This window comes from Rutilus rutilus, assembly GCF_951802725.1.
Source record: "Rutilus rutilus genome assembly, chromosome: 18".
Taxonomy (NCBI): Eukaryota; Metazoa; Chordata; class Actinopteri; order Cypriniformes; family Leuciscidae; genus Rutilus; species Rutilus rutilus.
The window spans coordinates 13,753,218-13,779,650 of NC_140231.1; the positions used below are offsets into that span (position 1 = coordinate 13,753,218).

The following is a 26,433-nucleotide window of genomic DNA, read 5'->3' on the forward strand; positions in this document are numbered from 1 at the left end:
ATTACTGACGAATCCATCTATATTTAATTCCGCTATTCATTTTTGTTGTTTAGGCACTCGATTAGTTAAAATATTTAGGTGTTTCCAAAGTTCTGAACTTTTCCCTCCGGATTCAGCTATCAATTTCATAAAGTAGTTTGTTTTTGCTTTGCGTAACTCCCTAACTACTTTATTTCTTAATCCTTTAAAAACAAATATATCTGTGTTAGTTTTTGTTAATAATGAATGTTTGAGCGCAAGGTCTCTTTTTTTCATCAGCTTGAAAATATCCTTATTCAGCCATGGTAAAGCCCTTCTACGTTGTGGATTCTTCAGTAACTGAGTATATTTCTGAATCACATCTGTTAGTGTTTTCATCATTGTAGTACAGCAGGTATCTAAATCATGAGTTTGCTTAACATTATTCCAATTTATATTCAATCTATATTCTATATTCTATATTATACTCAGAAAGATGTGAAGATTTGTTTTTGTAAATATGACTCATCTTATACATCATGTACAGTCTGTATAAGTGTATGATTTAGCTTTTCCCCATGGTCTAGTATTTAAAACAAAAAAATTGCAATACTTGTAGAATCGTGATAGTATCGAATCAGGAGATAGGTGTATCATCCCAGCCCTAATATTTAGGTTTACATTTATTTATTTTTTTTATATTTATATATATTTCATGAATGAATTATGGCAAACTTAAACGTGAAATTTTGGCTGATATGCAGAGATGGTCTAATCTCAAAATGTCTCTCCATGGTAGAATTTCAATATTATAAATGAATATTCATGGTAGGTTGAATTCTCTTTTTTTCTATGATTCATTTCCCTCCACCTGTTCTCTGGTGCCCATACATTTTTAGGATAGAGAAATAAAGAAGAAGAATTTAATCAGTACAAACATAACAGAATTCCAGCTCCTCCTGGTCTTGCATCGCTAAACATATTTACAGCACATTACAGTACAAGCTAACCTGATCAGTAGCCACCAATCACAGCAAAAAAAAAACAAAAAAACAAAACATTATTTTACACTCTTGGGCAATGACGACAAAACAGTTTTTGTGTGACACATACAGTATAAAATGGTCAAGTCAACTCTTCTGAAACACATTAAGTCTTCCTATTGAATCGAATTATTACCAAGTTAAAGGGAATGCAACAACAGTATGCTACTATATATTAAACTTATATATTAAACTGAAGTGACTATTATATTATATTAAACCGAATAGTGAACTATTTATCTATCAGTCATCTACCTTGGTAAGTTTACATATCTGAGTGGGGTAAACAATTCAGGGGTGAATTTATTTTTCATTATCAGCAACTGTCAAATATTTCATACCTGCTGCTGGGGATAAAAGTTTATAAGAATTACTGGCATGGGCAAATTTTTACCACAATGTGAAGATTACAATGTGAAGAAGTTTTCTACTTCTGTTCTTGTTTAGTACTTTGATATTACCTGTATGTGCTGCATTAAATCATGTTCTGACTGAATCTGGGCTGTGTTTCACAAAAGCATAATAAACCATAGAAACCACAATCTACTGTCTCTAAAATGCAGCCCTGTACTGTACTGTATGTTTTGTTTAGGTCACAGATGGACAACCTGACATTCAGATACAGCATACTCTTAATGGAGGGACTACAAGTTACAACTCTGTCCAATCATTTTGTATTCATCCTTTTTTTGCTTGCTTACATATTTATTATAGTATCTAACATTGGGATTTTGATTCAGATCTCAGTGGAAAAAAGGTTACATCAGCCTATGCACATACTTTTCTGCAACTTGCCACTGAATGATGTATTAGGGTCAATTGCTCTTTTGCCACGCTTGATGAGTCATATCTTAACAGACCCCTCTGAGCGCTACATCACATATGTGGAGTGTGCTTTGCAAGCTTTTTTTGGACATGTATACGGAACCGCATCCCACACAATTCTAATGATCATGGCCTTTGACAGATATGTGGCCATATGCAATCCACTGCGATACCCTACAATAATGAGCAATAACATGGTGGTTAAACTCTCGGCAGGAGCCTGGGGTGCTGCAGTAGTGCTGGTGGGAATTCTGATCGGCCTCAGTGTGCGTCTGTCTCACTGCAGATCTGTGATTCAAAATGTGTTTTGTGATAACGCTTCACTATTTAAACTGTCCTGTGAAAATATAGTTATTAATAATGTATATGGATTAACTTTTACTGTGGTTTTACTAACGTCCTCATTGGGGAGTGTGGTATTTACATATCTCAGAATAGTGTTGGTATGCTTCAAAAGCAAAAACAAAGCAACCAACAGCAAAGCAATAAAAACCTGCAGTGCTCACCTTGCTGTTTATATAATCATGATGGTTTCTGGATTCACCACCATTTTTCTTCATCGTTTCCCTGCATTATCTGAAAGTAGAAATTTATCTAGTTTAATGTTCCATGTTATTCCACCAAGCTTGAATCCCATAATATATGGTTTGCAAGCAAAGGAAATAAGACAGAGACTGTTTAAACTAATTTATAAATGTAAAGTTAACTCAATGTGAATTAAAAAAAAAAAAAAATATATATATATATATATATATATATATATATATATATATATATATATAAACATTTTCTTTGAGTGCTAATGATAAAGTTTGATGATAAAATATGATTGGTCTACATTTCTGTTTCATTCCAAAACTGTACTTGTCTGAATAGCCTATATAACATCCTTGTGATAAATGTGGACAGTGGAACTATAAAATATGTACTGATAAAAGCAGGCTTTTTATGTCCCAGGTAAACATGAAAATGAATCACATTATGAAATAAATGCTTTTCTCCAAAACACGTCGGCCATAATTGTTTGCACCCTTTTATTAAAAACTTGTTGCAGTCTTCTTTTGCCAAGATAACAGCTCTGAGTTTTCTCCTATAATGCCTGATGAGTTTGGAGAACTCCTGACAAGAGATCAGATACTATTCCTCCATACAGAATTTCTCCCAGCTCCATGTTGCTGCTTCTATTCAGTTCAGCCCCCTAACCCTAACCCTAACTTTTTCCCCGTTTACACCAAACTCATCTAGTGGGTTTGGCTGCCAAAAAAGCTCTCTTTTTTTTTTTCAATATGACCATATAATCCTGTCACTTTTTATGTGTCCGACAACTGAATATGCTAGAGTTTTTTTTGAATGAGCGAGGAGGATTTTCCTTGAAACCGTCCCAAACAACATGTGGTGATGTAGGGGTTGTTTGATTTGATTCCCTTTTGTGTTTTTTTTGTTTTTGTTTTTGTCTTTCTGACCCCAAGACTCAACTAATCTCTGCAATTCTCCATCTGTGATCCTTTGGCCACTCAAACAATCCTCCTCGCCATGCATTAAGACAATATAGACACATGTCCTCTTCCAGGCAGATTTGTAACATCATAAGTTGATTGATGGATAATTCAATCAGTTGGATGATTAAGGCAATTTGGTCTTTGCATTTCTTCATATTTATACTCCTGTGAAAAAAGAAGTCATAGTCAGACAAGTTCATGTTCCTAGTCACCGTGGTGTGCTATTTGTTTATATATATATATATATATATTTTTTTTTTATATTAATGGTAATATATTTCAGAGATATTTTACTCAAAAAAAAATAAAAAAAATAGGGGTGCCAATAATTGTGGCCAATGTGTTTTGGAGAAAAACATTTATTTCATGTGATTCCCCCAACTATATGTGATTTTTCCAACTATCATAAGTGAAAATAGCATGCCCTTCTTCAGGTCAGAGGTGAAGAAAGTATAAATAAAATATGAAGCATAAAGGGACATATTTGAATTATCCACATACATAAGATGGCAAATAAAAAAGAAAACATTCAGCAAATCACACAAAACGTCTCGGGTTACGTATGTAACCCTCGTTCCCTGAGTAGGGAACGAGACGCTGCATCGATACTCGATACTTTGGGGAATGCCTTCGGCATGAAGCGTCTGAAGTCAACTATGGAACTATTCCAATCTTGATTGGTGCAACGTCACCCGTGACGTCGCATGTGACGGTGATCCGGAAGCTACAAAAGGGTCACAGGAACCAGGAAATGTTAGCTTCTAATTGGTCAAAGCAAGTCGTTCTCAGGGGCACCACCACTCTTCCAGGGAGTAAGACGAGCAGGAAGCAGACTCAATAGATTCTCCTATATATACTTATATATCTCAAATATATATTCGTATACCTCACTCACAGGACATGATGGGTGCCAGGGATAACCCATCAGCCTGATGCCAATAGGCTGGATGAAAAGGATTCATCCTCCAATCCACAGGAACATGGAGTTTCAGTGGGAACGTCCTTTCGAGAACACCCTTAGAGGCTTGCGGAGGGCACTGAGGCCGCCACAGAGGCCCTAAGCATGAACAGGAGATCCCGTTAGAGAGCGGGATGGAACACCAGTACTGAAGCCAGTGGGCAGTAAAAAACTGGGTTCAATGCCCTCCCTAACTTAATTGTTTAGTTCCTAGTAGAGTGGGGTTCTAGTATGGATGTCCTGACCATCTCGGTGGAAAGGGCAACCTAATTATGGGTGGGACCCCCTCAGGGGCCAGACCCATAGTCTCCATAACTCTGGTCGGGGATGAAATAATGTACCATCAGCCTGAGACAGAAGACCTCTCCTAATAGGAATTTTCCATGGAGGACTCTCCAAGAGACTAATAAGGTCCGAAAACCAAATTCGGGCCGGCCAGTACGGAGCTACAAGGAGTAGTCTTTCTAGAACCCCAGGGAGCAGAGCGATCGGGGGAAAAGCGTACAGATGTGACCTCAGCCACATCTGTACCATGGCATCCAAGCCCAAAGGAGCTGGATGTGAGAGAGAGTACCAGAGCGGGCAATGAGAGTTCTCATGAGAAGCGAACAGGTCAACCTCCGCCCGGCCAAACTCTCTCCATATAAGCTCAACCACTTCAGGGTGGAGCCGCCATTCCCCGGGCCTCAGCCCCTGCCTCGACAGGATGTCTGCCCCCATATTTCAACCGCAGGAATATAAATAGACCTGACCTCTTGTCCTGGGACCAAAGAAGAATTTGATGCGCCAGTCTACAAAGAGGGCGAGATCTCAAACCTCCTTGGCGGTTGATATAAGAGACCACCGACATATTGTCTGTCCTAACAAGAACATGATGGCCTCTGAGGTCTACACGGAAGTGCCTCAGGGCAAAAAATACGGCCAACATCTCCAAGCGATTAATATGCAATGTGAGATGATGGTCTTTCCAAGTACCTCGGGTGTAACGGCCCTCCATAACCGCACCCCAGCCCGTGAGGGACGCATCCGTGGTCAGAGTTTTTCTCTCACATGGTGCTCCCAAAACCGGGCACTGAGACAGGAACCATGGTTTCTTCCATACGACAAGAGAACGAAGGCATCTGCGCGTAACTCTGATCGTACGAAAAGGGTTTTCCAGAGAAGAAAATCCCTTGTTCCTGAGCCACCACTGCAAGGCCCTCATATGGAGCAGACCAAAGGGTACTACCGTGGAAGCTGCAGCCATAAGACCCAAAGCTCTTTGAAAGTGTTTGACAGTGATAGCCTGGCCAAACCTAATACTCTTCATTGTGTTCAAGATCATGAGCAGGAGACAATTGTGCCCGCATCGTGACTGAGTCCCACTCTACTCCCAGGAACGTAATCCTCTGAAGAGGAGTTAAGGAACTTTTCTTCACATTGAGTCTCAACCCCACGCACCTCAGATGACGCAAAACAACATCTCGATGTTGAATTGCTAGTTCTTTTCGACTGAGCCAAAATGAGCCAGTCATCTATAAGATACGGACCCCCTGAAGTCTCAATGGAGCAAGGGCCGTGTCCATACATTTAGTGAAGGTGCGAGGGGATAAGGCTAGGCCGACTGGAAGAGTCCAGAACTGATGTGCTTTTCCCCCCAAAAGCCGATCTCGGAAACTTCCTGTGATGGGGTTAGAAGGGAAAGAGGATTTAAGGAGCCTATGGATCTATCAAGACAGACCAGTCCTCGGAGCTGGTCTGACTGACAGTCGGTAACTTGAATCTGAACCCCCTCGGAGGTTGATCCAGTACCATGAGATCCAAAATAAGGCCTAACTCCCCCCCCTCATAGGAACTATGAAGTGCCAGCTGTAGAACCCGGGCTCCCGTAACCAAGGAAGAGCCCACTTTGAGGTTTCCTGTGTTAAGAGAGACTTCCTGTTCCAAGAACCGACCCTGCTCGGGGCTGGCCGACATGTGAACCCCCCTTAGTAGATAATATTTGTATATTAGCTCCACTGTAAGCAGGACCCCCTAGGCTATATTTTGAAGACCCCTCGGGGTGTCTAAATATGCCATTATGGGGACCAGTCCCTCGAGACTGGCCTCGGCTATTAATTTCCAAATGGCTTTGGTGACCTGAAGCAGCTAACTGGCAGGAACTAACCGAAATATGCTCTCTACAGACCTCCTGAGAGGCGGCGAACTCGACAGGGCCGCAACGTCTTCGGGCAGATACTGCGATTTGTGTTCGCTGGAAGCCGATGTGTCCCGAAGCGCCATCGGCGGCGGGAAGCGAACATCGATTTCCTAAGGGCTGCATAAGGGGGCGAGACTCTTGTCTAGGCAACGCCCATAAGGGTCTGCGTGTTACGACAAGACCTCTTAGTTGAAGCCATCTTAGTATGGAGGGCTTCGTGCGAGAATGTTTCTTCTGGCCCCAAGCCTTATACGGGGGGGCACAAGAGGAAACCTTCTCAAAATATGAGGAGCTGGCGGCTGTCCCATGAGGCTGCCCCCTGGCAGCAACCCCATGAGACCTGGACTGACAACTGGGGATAGCTGATTGTCGCTCTGCCTCCTGAAGCCTCTCGACAACGGTTCTTGCCACGTCGCCAAAAAGGCCAGAAGGTGAAAGGGGAGCATCGAGAAGGAAAGCCCTGTCTTTCTCCCCGATCCACAAGCGATTAAGCCATAAATGTCTCTCTGAGACGACTAGTGCTGCCATAGAACGGCCAATAGCACGGGCCGTCTCTTTAATAATACAGAGAGATAAGTCAGCTACTCTACGAAATTCAGTAATACCATTGAGTGAGACCTCCCAGTTATCATCCACCTGCTTGAGGAGGTCAGCCAGGTATGCCTGTAATAACCCCATCATGTGTGGGCATGCACCGGCTCGACCCACCGCCATATATGCTTTCCCTAACAAATTCGATGTACGAGATTTGGAGGGAAGTGTCTGAGCTATCAGGGGTGACGCAATGTCGGGGAGAATATATTTCGCAAAATATTCCTCAACCCGAGCCATCACCTCATAACCATTTTCATTAGATTCCCTAATGGATGAGTAAATATATACATGCGGGGAAAATAATTGAGATGAAAATGGATTTTTCCACGATCTCGATACCTCAGTATGGAGATCAGTGAAAAAGGGAAGGCTCTGACACGAAGATTGTGACTGGGTCTGCAGGAAGCGCTCATTCATTTTATTTTTCTTAGTCGCTTCCTGCTTATTATATGGCCATTTAACATATAATTTAACCACTGCCCTGATTACAACCTCCAGCAACTCCTCACTAACGCGAATATGGGGTGGCGAATCCCCATATCCACGTGATTCAGTGTTGATAGATAATATCTAACTCCTCGGAGCCAGATAAATCAAACGCTGTGTCTTTAACACGGTCGGAAGAAGCCGCAGCGCGGGCTTCCGAACCGTGCGCGAGACAAGTGGGGCTGGTTGATAAACGCTGAGAAAGGGTCGCAACCGTCTCAGTATTATATGCCATTCCCACGTGCGAATCCCATGCATACAAGCGGCGCGCTGCCTCAACAGACGCGGGACCTAATGCACTGGAAACGCGAGCCTGATCTAATTGATCGAACAAGCTCAAATGGGAGCGGAGCTTTTTCATTGAAAACAGTTTGCACAGACAGCGCCCTCGAGCACCGCCCATGCATGCTCCACTCCCAGACAAACTACACAAAGCGAGTGTGCGTCACCCTCGCTTAAATAACGTGGGCAAGGGGACGCACACTGCCTGAATAGCTTCTCTTTATTCGCCATAAATAATACTCTTTTCACGGGACAAACAACACCAAATAGAACAGACAAGATGACATAGAGCACTTGCTGAAGACCAGAAGCTAACATTTCCTGGTTCCTGTGACCCTTTTGTAGCTTCCGGATCACCGTCACATGCGACGTCACGGGTGACATTGCACCAATCAAGATTGGAATAGTTCCATAGTTGACTTCAGACGCTTCATGCCGAAGGCATTCCCCAAAGTATCGAGTATAGATGCAGCGGGAGTTCCCTTTACGAAAGGGAACCTTAGATCACCCAAAACTCTGACACTTCAAAAAGTTCATAAATAGATAGTAAAAAAAAAATCATATGAATCCAGCAACCTGGTCTCACAGGATTCCGTGAAATGCCCACGGGACCTTAACTCAAAATCCGTGGAGCCATCACGGAATCGCCCCAAATTCCGTGATGCGGCCACGGATATTACTCCAACGCAAGTCAATGACACTGACCTTCCGTGGTCCACACACGGATACCCGTTTCAATGACGGAGTACAGATCTCACTCAATCGACGTGCTTTCTCATTTGGAAACGCAACATTTGAAGTATTTGTGAACTTTTCCAACATCAAATGCCATAATGACGTTAACCTGACTGTTATTGTAGCTATTGCATTGTCCTGTCATCATAAAATTTCGGTTTGTTTCAGTTAGCCTAACCAAAGTCCCGTGATGGCACCACGGACCTCAACAACCTGACCTCACTCATGGACGTTGTAATGTTGATGGCTTGTTTAGGAATTTATAAGCTTTATGTCGACTGTGTTGCAATGGCATGTAATTAACTTGACATTTTGTCTCGTCCTGTCATCATAAAATCCAGTTTGATGGCGTTTTACACCTATTGCTCGCTTGGCTATAGTCAGATCTAAAATCTGTGATAGGAGCACGGAGTGAGTCTGTGGTGAGACCACGGATAACTCCAACGCGCAAGTCAATAATACTCATCTTCCGTGGTCCACACACGGATACCCGTTTCAATGACAGAGAACAGATCTCACTCAATGGACGTGCTTTCTCATTTGGAAACACAACATTTTAAGTATTTATTTATTTTCCAACACCAAATACCATAAAGACTTTAACCTCTCTGTTATTGTAGCTATTGCATTGTCCAGCCATGATAAAAATTCAGTCTGATTCTGTTAGCCAAACTGAAGTCCCGTGATGGCACCACGGACCTCAACAACCTGACCTCACTCACTGGATGGTGTGATGTTGCTCACTTGTTTAGACACTTGAAAGCTTTATGTCGACTGTGTTGCAATTTTGTCTTGTCCTGTCATCATAAAATCCAGTTTGATGGCGTTTTACACCTATTGCTCGCTTACTATAGTCAGATCTAAAATCTGTGATAGGAGCACGGATTGAGTCTGTGGTGAGACCACGGATAACTCCAACGTTCGTGATATGGTCACGTAATTTAATCTATTGATTCGTGCCACGGACACGTTTATTTCGTAATTTTTCGTCTTTCGTGATCACAGCTCGATTATTTCTGCCTGTCGGCTGCAGCAGAGAAGCTGTTTAATCAACATTTATTCACGAGATCTTATCGTGGTTTATGTATTTTTTTTATGTTATTATTTCGGTCTTATTGCCAGGGAAGCTGGATTGTTTTGCTGTTTATTGATCTTTTTTAAATGATATTTTATTAGTAGGAAATCGCGCTGAAGAAGTCTCGTTCCGAACACATCGCGATATTTGGCATCAGTTCACGTGTGTCAGCTGTTGGTAAGTAGTAGCCTAGTAAATAAATACCTAAATACGCTGTCCTAATAATGTGTGATAATATGTCTTTTCTGTTTGTCGATATTAATCTGCCAAATATAGCTGCCATTTCCACGGAGACTTTGCGTTTCATTGCTTTCTAATTCAAAATATATGATTAAACACTGCCTGTCACGTGACGTGCTATAGGCTTAGATATTCATATCAGATTAAAAATAGTACAATTAGTTCCAAAGTTGTATTTGTAGTAGAAGCACAGTAAAAACAACACTTACCATGCTTTTACCACAGTAACATTAGTTTTACTGTGATAAGTGTAGTAAAAAGACAGTAATCACAAAACTTACCATGCTTTTACCACACTATTGGTAGTTTTAATGTGATACTTATTGTAAATGCACAGTAACCACAACACTTACCATGCTTTTACCACAGTAACCCTAGTTTTACTGTGATAGGGTGTGGTAAAAGGACAGTAACCACAAAACTTACCATGCTTTTACCTCTGTATTGATAGTTTTAAAGTGATATTTGTTGTAAATGCATATTAACCACAACACTTGCCATGCTTTTAACGCTTTATAATGTAACATCCAATATTTGTAAGGTAAATCAGTACTTTTTCCTTTAAATAATCCTATATATTATACATAATTATATTTTCTTTTCTCTTTTTCCAGCTGAAAAGACCTAAAGGGCCTTTCGGACTCAGTCAGCCCATTATTGTTTGAGGAGAAGTAAACGGAGGAGACGGAAAGCTGCAAAGGCAAATATTCACAATGGTATGTGTTGGTTTTAACCCTAAATCAAAACATTTTATCAAGCATTTGTTGTTTCTTAAAACTTTTCTCACAAAACCCATAGCCCAATCAGTACAAACATAGTCTGAAAGTCTTAATAATTCACAAGATTTAACAAGTTGTCAAATTCGTACGATACTCGTACATATTTGTATACTCGTACACAATCCTGCAGCTTTTACTCCTAGTGCTGTCATTGGCTACTGCCTCAATTCCTGTACATATTTATCGCGATATTTGTAAATCAGTTGCGCCACTTCTTGGAAAGTTGTCGGATGTCACACACACTGTCAGAAAGTTTATATTAATTGCAAATTGGTCTCCGTCTGTTTATGTTCCAGTGATACATGATGTCTCTCCACACCTCATAACCTACCTCTGTTTGCAAGAGTGGAAAAGCTTATCTGACTTGTCACATGACATCAGATACTCGATTATTTTGTCATAATCAGAACAGTTAAGGCCAATTTATACTTCTGCGTCGAGTGTACGCCATAGTGTACGTCGTAGGGTACGCACGTAGGCGACGCCGTCGTGAGCATTTATACTTCTGCGAATGTCTGTGTTGCTCTGCAGTTACACCGTCGAAACGCTAGTTGGCGCGGGTGGGTTTTAATGTTCCAGTTCCACTGTGTTTACATTCCTCGCGGCTGTTTTGAGTTTAGGTTTCTACGAGCAATGGCGACTGAAGGAGTCATACAGATGGCTGTATTTCCGCACTTCTTCAAGCAATCTCTCGGTCACTTGGTCTGTTTCCATGGCTCTTCACTGATCTTCGGAATTTAAAAATGGCGGGCGGGCGGTGCAGAGTGCAGAAGATCATTCCGGAAATGCGTAGGAGGAAACGCGATGCTATCCAGCCGACCAATCACAGATCTTGCGGTCCGCGTCGCCGCGACGCGTAGTTACATTTTTGAAGAGGTGCGCGTCAGGGTACGGCGAAGGGTACGACGTATGGTACACGTCAATGCGTATGCTACGCCGTACCTTCTACGCGAACCCGACGCAGAAGTATAAATTGGCCTTTACACTGCTGATAACTGTCCCGTTTGCATGTAAATCATTTTCATATGATTATTGCTTGCTATTAAAGACATACTTTTATTCATAGAAATGCCCACATATCAGTGAACTTATAACATAAAAATGCTTTTAACATTTAATTATGCAACACTCTTTACAGAAAACATATCATACAGTTATAAACTGACTATTTGCAAGTAATGTATTAAAATTACCTTCCTTTCTGTTTTGCAGGATTACTTAGTCCTTTTTTTTAAAGCTCTACAATATCAAACTCAACAGCTCTTTTAGGAGCCAACCATTACAAGAGCTACTAGTGAGTCGCAGCGAATCTTGCCGTGATCAGCCCTTCCCAGGTGAAGTTTCTAGAATATTGCAATCAGTATTTACTCATCAAATGTTCTCTCCTGAATCATATGGTAAATTAACTTATTTAATACTGTCTGAATTTATGTTTCAGGAACAATAGTAATTGCACATAGAGTAAGTCGAGATTATCTTGTTTTACAGCAGAGAAGGAAGACCAGTCCTTATATCAACGCAAGCTAATCGAATAAGTCCTTTGTTTCGGGTGAGGAAGGAACATCTGGTGCCCAAAGAAGACAGAAAGGTGCGTGAGTCCATTGGTATGTCTTGAATTGAAACAATGCTGTAAAATGTAGTACATAATTTGATGTTGACAATTTTACATTGTACAGGTTTTCACTTGGTTTTTGATCATGTGAAGCTCTTGAAACAAGTGACAGAAAAGTATGTTGTCTGGAAAGAAATCAAGCATCACTGGCAAAGGCTCAAAAGAGACAATGCCTTTCTTAACCCTCTATTGCACGCATTATTAATTAGACATTGTAAACAATGTTTTGCATGTTTTTATTACTTAACATGAGCTAAATAACAGATATATATAAAAAAAATCAAAAAAAAAGTTTAAAGGGGGGTCGTTGGTAAATTGTTGCCATATGGCAACAATATGCAATCGTGGAAAGTACCATAAAATCAAAAAAAAAATTTAAAAAAATTTTTTATTTAAAACAAGACTCAACAAATCCATCTCATACTAATTTCATAGTGAAATGTTTAAACAAACATTTATACAGTAAAAACATTATATAATTTCAACAGTTATCTGAAATGTCTGGTAATAATAACCAGGAACCTGGAACCTGTCTCACTGAAATACACTATTCATTCGTTTCATTTCATTTAGTCATTTTTTTTGCTGTTTCATTTCATTTAATTCTCTTCATGACTTGTGAAAGTCAGTGAAGCAGAGGAAAACTAAACACTTGGAGCACTTGCTTCTTACAATGCCCTTGCATCCTGGCATTTTGCATCTGCCCTTCTCAGATGCATGCAAGGGCCAGTGGTCTGTGCGGTCTCTGCGGACAGGATCTGGCGGGACAAAGCTTTGGGGCCCTCTTTTATTTTTCCCCACCACAACAGCTTGTGAAGGTCTAATGTTTTTACCTTTAAAATATAAGCAAAAGTTGTAAACATAGTCTCAGAGTAGTTTCATGCTATGTAAGTCAATGGGACTCCATTAGGTTGAATGCACCAGGACGTTTCCATATTTGCATATAGTTGCCATATGGCAACAAATGTATTTTAGCATATTACAAAAAACGTATAAAATCAAAACTGAATTTAATGTTAAAAAATTAAAGTTTACTTACCCCAGATACTGATTTAATTTTTTTATTTGATGAAAATCTTCCAAAATTCTGAATAAAAGGCTATCTTCAGGAGCCCCAGACAGTGATGTTTGCATGTCAATGTCCATGAGCAAAAAGGACTGGCAAACAGGATATCCTGGTCATGTGACCTCATAAATTGTATTTTCTTAAAAGTTAAAGCCCCCTTTTCACAACTAACTGTAAAAACATAGATTTTATATCACAGCTTTTAAAAAAAATTAAGATAAAGTAATTGTTGCCATATGGCAACGCTATGCAATAGAGGGTTAAAAATCTTTTAAAATAGGTTGCTGTTGATATGGGTAAAACAGTTTTTCTTAGCTTATATTATGTGCTCCAATATATATATATATATATATATATATATATATATATATATATATATATATATATATATATATATATATATATAATACTTCAATGTGTATATTATATAATGTACTGACTGCTGCTTTGTAAATTTATGTAAGGAACAGGCAACTCTGGCCCTTTGCATTCTACTTTTTGAGGTTAATTTAAGAGTTAACCTCCAACCCTAATCGAGCACATCTGAAAATGTTAACCAAAGTCTTCAGGTTTATTTCTAGACAATAGGCAGGAGGGTTTGAGGTCGGAGCTAAATGTGCAGGACAGTGGACGCTGAGGGCCAGAGTAAACCATCACTGCTTTAAATAACGCAGAACATAAGCTGACCTGACTGGCCATTAAACAACTTTATTTGAATGGTTTCTGTTTTCTGTTTTACTTTCAGACCAGGACTGGAGAACACCTGACAATGGGATGTTGAGACTTCTTCTTCCTCTGGTTGAGAAAAAGCTACACCACATCAGTGATCACATCTTCTGTTCTTCAACTGAACAAACTGTTTAGACGAGGAAGAAGAACACGAACACGATAGAGACGTACAGGGAAGAGCAAGAAACCAGTTTAGCTGTGATAATGAATCATTATTTTCCAACACAATATCAAATCTGTTTTCTGTAGGTGACTGAATATGATTCTCTGGCACTAATTTTATGGCTTCAGCAGCTGTGAATGGACTATTATGATGTTAATGTATTTTTGAAGACACATTTTTATTTATCTTGAATCTCATTTGTCTTTATGCTACTTTATTAACTTTATTCTGTGTCCTCCAATAAAGTGTTGTTTAATAAAGTATGGTGACTATTGTATATTGAAAGTGGTGTTTGGTACAGTAAATAGACATTTTTATTTGAGAAATGTTAATTTCTTATTTCTTTAGTTTAATTAATTAAAAAATAACTAGGCCTACATATAATTAATAACTTATAAATTACTACATATAATTAATGACCATGATTCTTTTACTTGGGACATAAAAAATGTAGATCTGGTTAATGATATTTGGGACAACAATGCAACAAAAGTTGCACATACTTACATGTATGCCAGTTTGCAGTGAAATAAAAGGAAGCTATGTGAATAACAAGAGGCTACAGTGGCTATCTTGCTATAAATACTTAACGCTTAATTGAAGATGATCCATGTTGATCATTCTAGCACATCTACAACTGCTTTTTGAATGAAAGCATATATCACTGATGTCAGGCATATAAGCAGCAATCAGAAGGGGTGAAAAGGAAATGTTGGCACTGTTTTTTTGTTGTTTTACTGAATGGTGCATTACCCTTGTGTAATAGTAGTAGTGTAGATCTGTGTAGATTGTATGGCCCAGCAATGGCCCCCAGAAGAGCAAACAAATGCACATTTCAAATGGCTGTAACTCGAAGTCCGGTTAGTGTATCAAAGAGAAAATCGGCAGGACGACTGCTTATGCTATGTATAATAAATAATGTTGGCCACAGTTTTCAGATATATATGGAAAGCTGGCATAAAGATTATTTTTAAAGTGCTCACAGTAAAATATCAAATTTCAGCCTGTCCCTCATATATGTCATAAAGGTTTGCACAATGAAGATATCCAGTTGTCCATTAAATATATAATTTATTTAACATTTATTGTTTTATTACTAAACGTTTTATACTACATTACCCACATATCTCTGTCATTCTATCAGTGGAACAGGAAGCATTGTTCTGTAGTTTATTGAAATGTGCAGACATGCTTAGGGTTAGGGTTAGAATCTCGGTAAAGGAGTAATTTCTCACATTATAGAGACACTTTATAGTTAGCTTAATGTATAACTAATGTAATAATAACACCAAACCATACTTTGTAACATGAAGCGCCAGTTTATATGGGTTAAACGATTGTCCAATCACAGCGAGTTCTGCGATGAAGTCACAGCCAATACAAACCCAGCTGAATAAATGCGTCACACTTACATGCCCATTTATGGCAAATGATGACAGATCTCTTCTGGTTCCGGCTGCAGGGATAGATACCTTAAATATTTAATTAAGGCTGTTAAACATGTATTATTTCTAATTCAATTATAAAACTCATATTTAAAAACAAAATACTTTTTGTGTGGTTACCGTCCAAAAACGAGTTCACATGATCAATGACACAAATTTGCTTATTTGATTAGACTGATGCATAAATACATTTGAAAGATAAACTTTTTTTCTAAGCAAAGGCCTACAGCAGGGGTAGTTTTGCAGTATTTTAATTACAGATAATTGCATGTAGGCCTACTAAAGTGCTTCTAACATTTACAGTGTATGTATAGTCAAAGATATATCAATTATATTCAAATAAATGTAACAAAAGCACAAATGAATGGACACAATTTTGAAAGCTTATTCCAATATTTAATGTCAAACTGTTTAAAGACAAATGTAGCGCCACAACTACAGCACAACAGTATAAAAATCAGTTAATTTAAAATATCCAGATACAGGGGCAATCTATTATAGTGACACATACATTAACGTTCAAAAAATTGCTATGATGAAGTTATATATTTACAAACCAAAAGATGAGATTCAACTTTGTTATGTGAAAATACATTTGTTTCGTCGCTTTAAAGAACAAATAGGCAAAAACATAAGCACAACATTTTACATTCTCAACTTTCATTCTATATCCTTGTGATTATTGGTCACTTTTATTGTAACTATGCAATAAATATGTCCTTAAGCAAAACACCTGATGAGCACTGACCCTTTTTTATAAAGGCATTAGGCAGAAATCAAGTACAGTTTATGAAGCTGAAAAGAGAAAACAAAATGCTTTAACAATATGGAAAAAGATAAATCACTATATTCAATATTGGTTCTGCATATATCAAAGAGATCACGAGGAGGAGTGGGACTACATGAAGACTTTCAGAAACTGAGACAGAGCAAAGGGTGCACCTCGCTGGACACATCCTACGCATGCCCAAACAACAACACCCAAACACAGTGATGAAGTGGACACCACCAGGAGGATGCAGGAGACAGGGAAGACCAAGGAAGACATGGAGACAGATGTTTCACGAAGACCTGAAGAATGTCAGTGTCCCATGGGAAGATGTGGAGAACTTGGCCACGGATCGAATACGTTGGAGGACACTTGTTGCCCAATGTGCCCAGCACAGCACTTGATGATGACGTTGTGAGTTTATCCATAACTGTGGGTTCCCTATCGTCCGGTCACTACGACGTACGTCGTGGTGAACGACGAATAGGAATCTCGCTAGAGAGGCCAATCTACTTCGAGTGAAACTAAAACAAGCCAATACACATTGGCGTGCAATCATTTGCATCAGCTGCGCAGCCTCGCAGCGCGGGTATTTAACGAGCAGCTGGTGTGATTGCACTTCAGCTTTTTGCTTCGGAGCCAAGCACTTCGATGCGTTCTACAAACAGAGTGACAAGACGAGCCTTTTTGGACCTCTCCTTCCCGGTGCGGGCGTTACAGCACGGCAGCGCGAGCAGTCTTCTTCTCTCTCTCTCTACCTTCTCTGTCTTTTTTGTTTTACATACTGAGCAAACAAAAAAGCTGTTATAACAGCTGGTAAGGTGCGCCATTAGAGCGCTCAAAGGCTGTTCTAACAGCTGGTAAGAGAGAGACAGCGCACAGACAGGTGCACATTCCTGTCTGTGTTCGCAGTGACTGTTCCCCTGCGTGTTTCAGCACCAGTGAGAGCAGTCCCTAAAAGAGCTTACACAGATAGAGAGCGTCTTTTTAAAGATGACTTTCTATCTGTGTGTTTCTGGATGCGGTCGTTACCTGGGCTCACAGGATGGTCACAAACGCTGCCTCGTGTGTCTGGGCATTGAACACGCTGAGGCAGCGTTTGTGGATGAGTCATGTACCCATTGTGGGAAGATGACCATCGCGGAGCTGCGGTCGAGACTCACGTTCCTGCAAAGGGGCGGAGTCCCCGTGCCGCTGCCTCGATCCAATCCTCCTCAGAGGGTTGCTTCGGGCAGTGACATGGGTGACCTGAGGATCACGGTGAGCGCGTCTCCTTCGGGGAACCAACCCCCTAGGAGCCCTCACCCCTCTCATGCTCCGCAACCAGTTGAGCCCCCATTGGAGAAAGCTGGACCATCCTCGCGGTGTGTACCGGTTGTCTCCTTTGGGGCTCCCTGTGAGGATCAGATGTCGATCGCGGCATCGGAGGGTGGGTCAGATGTCTCTGCGGATGACGACTCAGCGCCGTTACCTCCTTCGGGTGTGTCAACGATGCCTGAGACGGACCCGGAGATGATGGCCATGCTTTCCCGGGCCGCCAACGGGGTCGGGCTCGTGTGGAATCCTCCACCGTGTCCCGAACCCTCGAGGTTGGACGATTGGTATCTCGGGGTGGCGCGTGCTGGTTCTCAGCAACCCACCCCAGTGCCTTTCTTCCCGGAAGTGCATGAGGAGCTTACGGGGACGTGGACGGCACCTTTCACTGCCAGAAACCGTCCCGGTGGCTCCTCCTCCCTCACCACCCTTGATGGCGGGGCAGCTAAGGGATACACGCGCATCCCGCCAGTGGAACGGGCCGTTGCTATGCAACTGTGCCCTAACTCCACTTGGCGTGGAGAACCGTGTCTCCCTTCACGGGCCTGTAAGTACTCGTCGGATCTAACCGGCAAGGCTTACAAGGCCTGTGGGGAAGCTGCCTCTGCCATGCACGCCATGGCGTTGCTGCAGGTTCATCAGGCCAAGGCACTGAAGAACCTGCACGAGGGTGGTCATGATCCCCAAGTTCTTCAGGAACTTCGTATCGCGACGGACCTCGCGCTTCGTGCGACGAAGGTGACCGCGCGGTCGGTGGGTCGTGCGATGTCCACCATGGTGGTCCAGGAACGCCATCTCTGGCTGTGTCTGGCGGACATGCGGGAGACCGACAAGCTCCGGTTCCTTAACGCCCCCGTGTCCCAGACCGGCCTCTTCGGCGACGCGGTCGAGAACTGCGCCCAGCAGTTCTCGGCTGTACAAAAGCAGACTGAGGCCATCCGTCACATCCTGCCGCGGCGGCCAGCTGCTGCTCCCACCCCTCCGTCTGCGGCTCCTCAGTCTGCTCGTCGCCGAGGGCGGCCTCCTGCGTCTGCCCCTGCTCCCGCGCCGCCGCAGCAGCCTCCATCTAAACGGCGCCGTGGAGCCAGTCGCAGGCGGGCCGCCCCGCCCGTCCAGGACCCCGCTAAGAAGGGCGGCAAAGCCAGGAGCAAGCGGCCCTAGGACGGGCGACCCAGAGATGGCAGGGACTGCTCTCCAGGAGACGATGGCCGCATCGCTCCATCCCCCGGAAGAGGGCCGGGTGGAAAATCCTTGTTTTCCTTTTGTTTTTGTTCCGCCGCTGGCCTCAAAACCAGCGGTACCCAAATTTTCAATAAAAGAGCAGTTTCTTCCATCTCTGGGTCCGAAGAGGGCCCGGAGAGCAGTGGGGGGAGAGAATCCTCACCACTCTCATCCGCCTCTTCTATCGCCAGCAGGCAGCAGTGTGCAGTTCGAGAACGCAACCAAGCCGCCTCCTGCACCTCCGGCCTCGTGGAATCAGGTAAGTGTTGCACAGCACACTCAGACTCCGCTACGGGCTGCCTCCCAGAGAGAGCCTCCCGAGCCGAGCCCCTGTGTTCCACCTCGCTGCCCCACTCCGGGTACGCCTACGGTCCCTTGGGTCCCGCTTGTACGGTCTCTGCGAGCCTGGCTAGCGCTCCCCAGTCCGTCTCGCTGGCTCATTCGGACCATCAGGCTCGGCTATGCGATTCAGTTCGCCCGGCGTCCCCCCAAGTTTCGGGCCATCCACTCCACTACAGTGAGAGCAGCCGATGCCCATGTCTTGCGCGCGGAGATCGCAGTCCTACTGGCGAAGGATGCGATAGAGCCGGTCCCTCCAGCCGATATGAGGTCAGGGCACTACAGTCCCTACTTCATTGTACCCAAGAAAGGAGGTGGGTTACGACCGATCTTGGACCTGCGAGTTTTGAATCGGAGCCTTCACAAGCTACCGTTCAAAATGCTTACGCAGAAACGCATTTTCGAATGCATCCGTCCCCAAGATTGGTTTGCAGCGATCGACCTGAAGGACGCGTACTTTCATGTCTCGATTCTTCCTCGACACAGGCCGTTTCTGCGCTTTGCATTCGAGGGTCGAGCATATCAGTACAAGGTCCTGCCCTTCGGGCTGGCCCTGTCTCCCCGTGTCTTCACGAAAGTCACGGAGGGGGCCCTTGTTCCCATGAGAGAGCAGGGCGTTCGCATTCTCAACTATCTCGACGACTGGCTCATACTGGCACACTCTCGAGATCAGTTATGCGAACACAGGGACCTCGTGCTCAGGCACCTCAGCCAGCTGGGCCTTCAGGTCAACTGGGAGAAGAGCAAACTCGCCCCCGTGCAGAGGATCTCTTATCTCGGTATGGAGTTGGATTCGGTCGCTCAGACAGCGCGTCTCACAGAGCAACGCGCTCAGTCGGTGCTGAACTGCTTGAACACGTTCAAAGGCAGGACGGCGGTCCCACTGAAATTCTTTCAGAGGCTCCTGGGGCATATGGCAGCGGCAGCAGCGGTAACTCCGCTCGGGCTGCTTCATATGAGACCGCTTCAGCACTGGCTTCACGGCCGAGTCCCGAGATGGGCGTGGCATCACGGCACTCACCGGGTGGCAATCACACCGGAGTGCCGCCAGACCTTCAGTCCGTGGTCAGATCCCTCGTTCCTTCGGGCAGGAGTCCCCTTGGAACAGGTGTCCAGGCATGCTGTGGTGTTCACAGATGCCTCTGCCACCGGCTGGGGTGCCACGTACAACGGGCATGCAGTATCAGGGGTGTGGACGGGCCCCCAACTGCACTGGCACATCAACTGCCTCGAGTTGCTAGCAGTTCGTCTCGCTCTGAGCCGCCTAAAAAGGCCGCTACAGGGCAGAGACGTGCTGGTCCGTACGGACAACACTGCGACCGTTGCGTACATCAACCGACAAGGTGGTCTACGCTCCCATCGCATGTCGCAACTTGCCCGCCATCTCCTCCTTTGGAGTCAGAAGCATCTGAGGTCACTTCGAGCCATGTATGTCCCCGGTGTGCTCAACCGTGTGGCCGACGAGCTATCACGAGCTGTGCTCCCGGGAGAATGGCGACTCCACCCCCAGGTGGTTCAGCTGATCTGGAGAGAGTTCGGAGAGGCTCAGGTAGACCTGTTTGCCTCCTCAGAGACCTCCCACTGCCAGTTGTTTTACTCCCTGACCGAGGGAACACTCGGCACGGATGCACTGGCACACAGCTGGCCCCGGGGCCTCCGCAAATATGCATTTCCCCCAGTGAGCCTACTTGCACAGACCCTGTGCAAAGTCAGGGAGGACGAGGAGCAGGTCCTTCTGGTGGCTCCCTATTGGCCCACCCGGACTTGGTTCCCAGAACTCATGCTCCTCGTGACAGTCCCTCCCTGGCCCATTCCTCTGAGGAAGGATCTTCTGACTCAGAGACGGGGCACCCTATGGCACCCGCGTCCGGACCTCTGGAAACTCCATGTCTGGTCCCTGGACGGGACGCGGAGGTTCTAGGTGACTTACCCCCAGAGGTACTTAACACCATCGCTTCTGCGCGAGCGCCGTCTACGAGACGTGTGTACGCCTTGAAGTGGAACCTGTTCGTCGATTGGTGTTCCTCCCGTAGAGAGGACCCCCGAAGATGTTCGATAGGGTCAGTGCTTTCCTTCTTGCAGCAAGGGTTGGAGCGAAGGCTGTCTCCCTCCACCCTTAAAGTACATGCTGCTGCTATTTCAGCATATCATGACCACATAGATGGCAAAACAGTAGGAAAGCACGACCTGGTCGTCAGGTTCCTTAGGGGGGCGAGACGATTAAATCCTCCTCGTCCTCCCTCCATACCCTCTTGGGACCTTTCCCTGGTGCTTCGAGCACTTCAGGATGCTCCCTTTGAGCCTTTGCAGTCAGCAGACTTAAAGCTTCTCTCCTTGAAGACTTTGTTGCTGATTGCACTGGCCTCGATCAAGAGGGTAGGGGACCTGCAAGCATTTTCGGTCGACGAATCGTGCCTAGAGTTCGGGCCGGGTGACAACCATGTTGTACTGAGACCCCGGCCTGGCTATGTGCCCAAGGTTCCTACCACTCCCTTTAGAGATCAGGTAGTGAACCTGCAAGCGCTGCCCCTGGAGGAGGCAGACCCAGCCCTGGCTTTGCTCTGTCCCGTTCGCGCTCTGCGTATGTACGTGGACAGAACTCAAAGCATCAGGACCTCAGACCAGCTCTTTGTCTGTTACGGAGGCCAGCAGAAGGGAAAGGCTGTCTCCAAGCAGAGGATGGCCCACTGGATAGTGGATGCCATCGCCTTGGCTTACCAAGCTCAAGGCGTGCCCTGCCCGCTCAGGTTGCATGCACACTCCACGAGAGGCGTTGCATCCTCCTGGGCGCTGGCACGTGGCTCCTCGCTAACAGATATCTGTAGAGCTGCGGGCTGGGCGACACCTAACACGTTCGCTAGATTCTATAGCCTACGTGTAGAGCCCGTGTCCTCCCGTATTCTCACCCTAAACGGGTAGAAGCACTGTGAGTACCGGCTCTGTCGGCTTGCTGCATCCTACTGTGCACCCTTATTACTCCAGAGTCAAAACCTGTTGAGTCCTCCAAACACCCTCGGCCCGGACATGGCGGAGTGTCCGGTGCCAGGCCTTGTCCGCTGAATCCTTGAGAACCGGGTCTAGGCTGGGTCCCATATGTGTGACCCTACGGGGATCCCATATGTGTATTTTCTCCACGGCTGCTCCTAATGGAAGCCCGTGTCTTTCCCTTGGGCTAAGTCACCCATTACTCATATGCAGTACAACCCTCGGGTTAGTCCATATGTCTATTCCCACATAACTCTCCTTAAGAATGTGGCTCCCGCAGCGTTTCCCTCCCTCAGATCGGGCACGCTTTCCCAGTGTTATCCAATAATCTCACTGTATGGGTTATAACGGAACAACAGTGACGGATACTCTCGGTGTAAGCCCTCTCCTATCATCCTTCCAGGCAAGAAGGTGTGGAGGCTTACACGGGGCGCTGGATGGGGTGCAGCAGCTGTGGCGCTTTACTAGGGATTCCTATTCGTCGTTCACCACGACGTACGTCGTAGTGACCGGACGATAGGGAACGTCTCGGTTACATATGGTAACCCTCGTTCCCTGAGGGAGGGAACGGAGACGTACGTCCCGTCGCCACATCTGCTGCTACCCGCCGGGGCGACCAGCTTTTCAGGCTTGGCTCCTCAGCAAAAAACTGAAGTGCAATCACACCAGCTGCTCGTTAAATACCCGCGCTGCGAGGCTGCGCAGCTGATGCAAATGATTGCACGCCAATGTGTATTGGCTTGTTTTAGTTTCACTCGAAGTAGATTGGCCTCTCTAGCGAGATTCCTATTCGTCGTTCACCACGACGTACGTCTCCGTTCCCTCCCTCAGGGAACGAGGGTTACCATATGTAACCGAGACGATATGTTTTCTGTAAAATTTTTTGCATAATTAAATTTTAAAAGCATTTTTATGTTATAAGTTCACTGATATGTGGGCATTTCTATGAATAAAAGTATGTCTTTAATAGCAAGCAATAATCATATGAAAATGATTTACATGCAAACGGGACAGTTATCAGCAGTGTAACTGTTCTGATTATGACAAAATAATCGAGTATCTGATGTCATGTGACAAGTCAGATAAGCTTTTCCACTCTTGCAAACAGAGGTAGGTTATGAGGTGTGGAGAGACATCATGTATCACTGGAACATAAACAGACGGAGACCAATTTGCAATTAATATAAACTTTCTGACAGTGTGTGTGACATCCGACAACTTTCCAAGAAGTGGCGCAACTGATTTACAAATATCGCGATAAATATGTACAGTAATTGAGGCAGTAGCCAATGACAGCACTAGGAGTAAAAGCTGCAGGATTGTGTACGAGTATACAAATATGTACGAGTATCGTACGAATTTGACAACTTGTTAAATCTTGTGAATTATTAAGACTTTCAGACTATGTTTGTACTGATTGGGCTATGGGTTTTGTGAGAAACAACAAATGCTTGATAAAATGTTTTGATTTAGGGTTAAAACCAACACATACCATTGTGAATATTTGCCTTTGCAGCTTTCCGTCTCCTCCGTTTACTTCTCCTCAAACAATAATGGGCTGACTGAGTCCGAAAGGCCCTTTAGGTCTTTTCAGCTGGAAAAAGAGAAAAGAAAATATAATTATGTATAATATATAGGATTATTTAAAGGAAAAAGTACTGATTTACCTTACAAATATTGGATGTTACATTATAAAGCGTTAAAAGCATGGCAAGTGTTGTGGTTAATATGCATTTACAACAAATATCACTTTAAAACTATCAATACAGAGGTAAAAGCATGGTAAGTTTTGTGGTTACTGTCCTTTTACCACACCCTATCACAGTAAAACTAGGGTTACTGTGGTAAAAGCATGGTAAGTGTTGTGGTTACTGTGCATTTACAATAAGTATCACATTAAAACTACCAATAGTGTGGTAAAAGCATGGTAAGTTTTGTGATTACTGTCTTTTTACTACACTTATCACAGTAAAACTAATGTTACTGTGGTAAAAGCATGGTAAGTGTTGTTTTTACTGTGCTTCTACTACAAATACAACTTTGGAACTAATTGTACTATTTTTAATCTGATATGAATATCTAAGCCTATAGCACGTCACGTGACAGGCAGTGTTTAATCATATATTTTGAATTAGAAAGCAATGAAACGCTCCGTGGAAATGGCAGATATATTTGGCAGATTAATATCGACAAACAGAAAAGACATATTATCACACATTATTAGGACAGCGTATTTAGGTATTTATTTACTAGGCTACTACTTACCAACAGCTGACACACGTGAACTGATGCCAAATATCGCGATGTGTTCGGAACGAGACTTCTTCAGCGCGATTTCCTACTAATAAAATATCATTTAAAAAAGATCAATAAACAGCAAAACAATCCAGCTTCCCTGGCAATAAGACCGAAATAATAACATTAAAAAAATACATAAACCACGATAAGATCTCGTGAATAAATGTTGATTAAACAGCTTCTCTGCTGCAGCCGACAGGCAGAAATAATCGAGCTGTGATCACGAAAGACGAAAAATTACGAAATAAACGTGTCCGTGGCACGAATCAATAGATTAAATTACGTGACCATATCACGAACGTTGGAGTTATCCGTGGTCTCACCACAGACTCAATCCGTGCTCCTATCACAGATTTTAGATCTGACTATAGTAAGCGAGCAATAGGTGTAAAACGCCATCAAACTGGATTTTATGATGACAGGACTCAACTCAACTCAACTCAACTTTATTTATAAAGCACTTTCAACACCACAAGTGGAACCAAAGTGCTGTACAGAAGGTATAAAAAGAGAAAATAAAAACAAAAACAAAAACAATACAAACAAATGACACACTTACAAAGCATTATCAAATGCTAAAGAAAACAAATAAGTTTTGAGCGCACTCTGAAAAACACCCAATGAAGGACACGTTTTTACAGACAGAGGAAGGTCATTCCAGAGCCTAGGAGCTGCAACAGAAAATGCCCGATCACCTTTACATTTTAAACGGGATCGCGGAACCATGAGAAGCAATTGATCATTTGAGCGCAGAGATCTACTAGATTGACAGCGGCTGATTAAATCAGTAACATACTCAGGACAAGACAAAATTGCAACACAGTCGACATAAAGCTTTCAAGTGTCTAAACAAGTGAGCAACATCACACCATCCAGTGAGTGAGGTCAGGTTGTTGAGGTCCGTGGTGCCATCACGGGACTTCAGTTTGGCTAACAGAATCAGACTGAATTTTTATCATGGCTGGACAATGCAATAGCTACAATAACAGAGAGGTTAAAGTCTTTATGGTATTTGGTGTTGGAAAATAAATAAATACTTAAAATGTTGTGTTTCCAAATGAGAAAGCACGTCCATTGAGTGAGATCTGTTCTCTGTCATTGAAACGGGTATCCGTGTGTGGACCACGGAAGATGAGTATCATTGACTTGCGCGTTGGAGTTATCCGTGGTCTCACCACAGACTCACTCCGTGCTCCTATCACAGATTTTAGATCTGACTATAGCCAAGCGAGCAATAGGTGCAAAACGCCATCAAACTGGATTTTATGATGACAGGACGAGACAAAATGTCAAGTTAATTACATGCCATTGCAACACAGTCGACATAAAGCTTATAAATTCCTAAACAAGCCAGCAACATTACAACGTCCATGAGTGAGGTCAGGTTGTTGAGGTCCGTGGTGCCATCACGGGACTGTGGTTAGGCTAACTGAAACAAACCGAAATTTTATGATGACAGGACAATGCAATAGCTACAATAACAGTCAGGTTAACGTCATTATGGCATTTGATGTTGGAAAAGTTCACAAATACTTCAAATGTTGCGTTTCCAAATGAGAAAGCACGTCGATTGAGTGAGATCTGTACTCCGTCATTGAAACGGGTATCCGTGTGTGGACCACGGAAGGTCAGTGTCATTGACTTGCGTTGGAGTAATATCCGTGGCCGCATCACGGAATTTGGGGCGATTCCGTGATGGCTCCACGGATTTTGAGTTAAGGTCCCGTGGGCATTTCACGGAATCCTGTGAGACCAGGTTGACTCATGAAATGCCAATTATGTGAATAAAACGATGAAAGGATATGATAGGTCAATTATGTGAAGGAAAGTCTTTGTGAA

General features: G+C 43.6%; 1 protein-coding gene and 2 long non-coding RNA genes across 4 annotated transcripts; 2 read left to right on the forward strand and 1 right to left on the reverse strand.

Moving 5' to 3' along the window:
• Positions 1-1,600: 1,600 nt before the first annotated feature.
• Positions 1,601-2,542, forward strand: LOC311277242 (olfactory receptor 8G17-like; the record flags this gene model as incomplete). Its single annotated transcript, XM_084387494.1, has 1 exon — positions 1,601-2,542. The coding sequence occupies one exon, from the start codon at positions 1,601-1,603 to the stop codon at positions 2,540-2,542; it is 942 nt and encodes a 313-aa protein (XP_084243620.1).
• Positions 2,543-9,678: 7,136 nt separating this feature from the next.
• LOC311277253 lies at positions 9,679-14,474 on the forward strand. 2 transcript variants are annotated; one of them, XR_014625191.1, is made up of 5 exons: positions 9,679-9,811; positions 10,489-10,590; positions 11,866-11,987; positions 12,142-12,241; positions 14,077-14,474. It is a non-coding gene; the product is annotated as an uncharacterized lncRNA (long non-coding RNA). The 2 variants fall into 2 exon arrangements; XR_014625192.1 differs by having other exon boundaries at positions 12,145-12,241.
• Positions 14,475-23,788: 9,314 nt separating this feature from the next.
• Positions 23,789-25,341, reverse strand: LOC311277254. Its single transcript, XR_014625193.1, has 2 exons — positions 24,562-25,341; positions 23,789-23,890 (listed from the first exon to the last, which is right to left on the reverse strand). It is a non-coding gene; the product is annotated as an uncharacterized lncRNA (long non-coding RNA).
• Between the last annotated feature and the right edge of the window lie 1,092 nt (positions 25,342-26,433).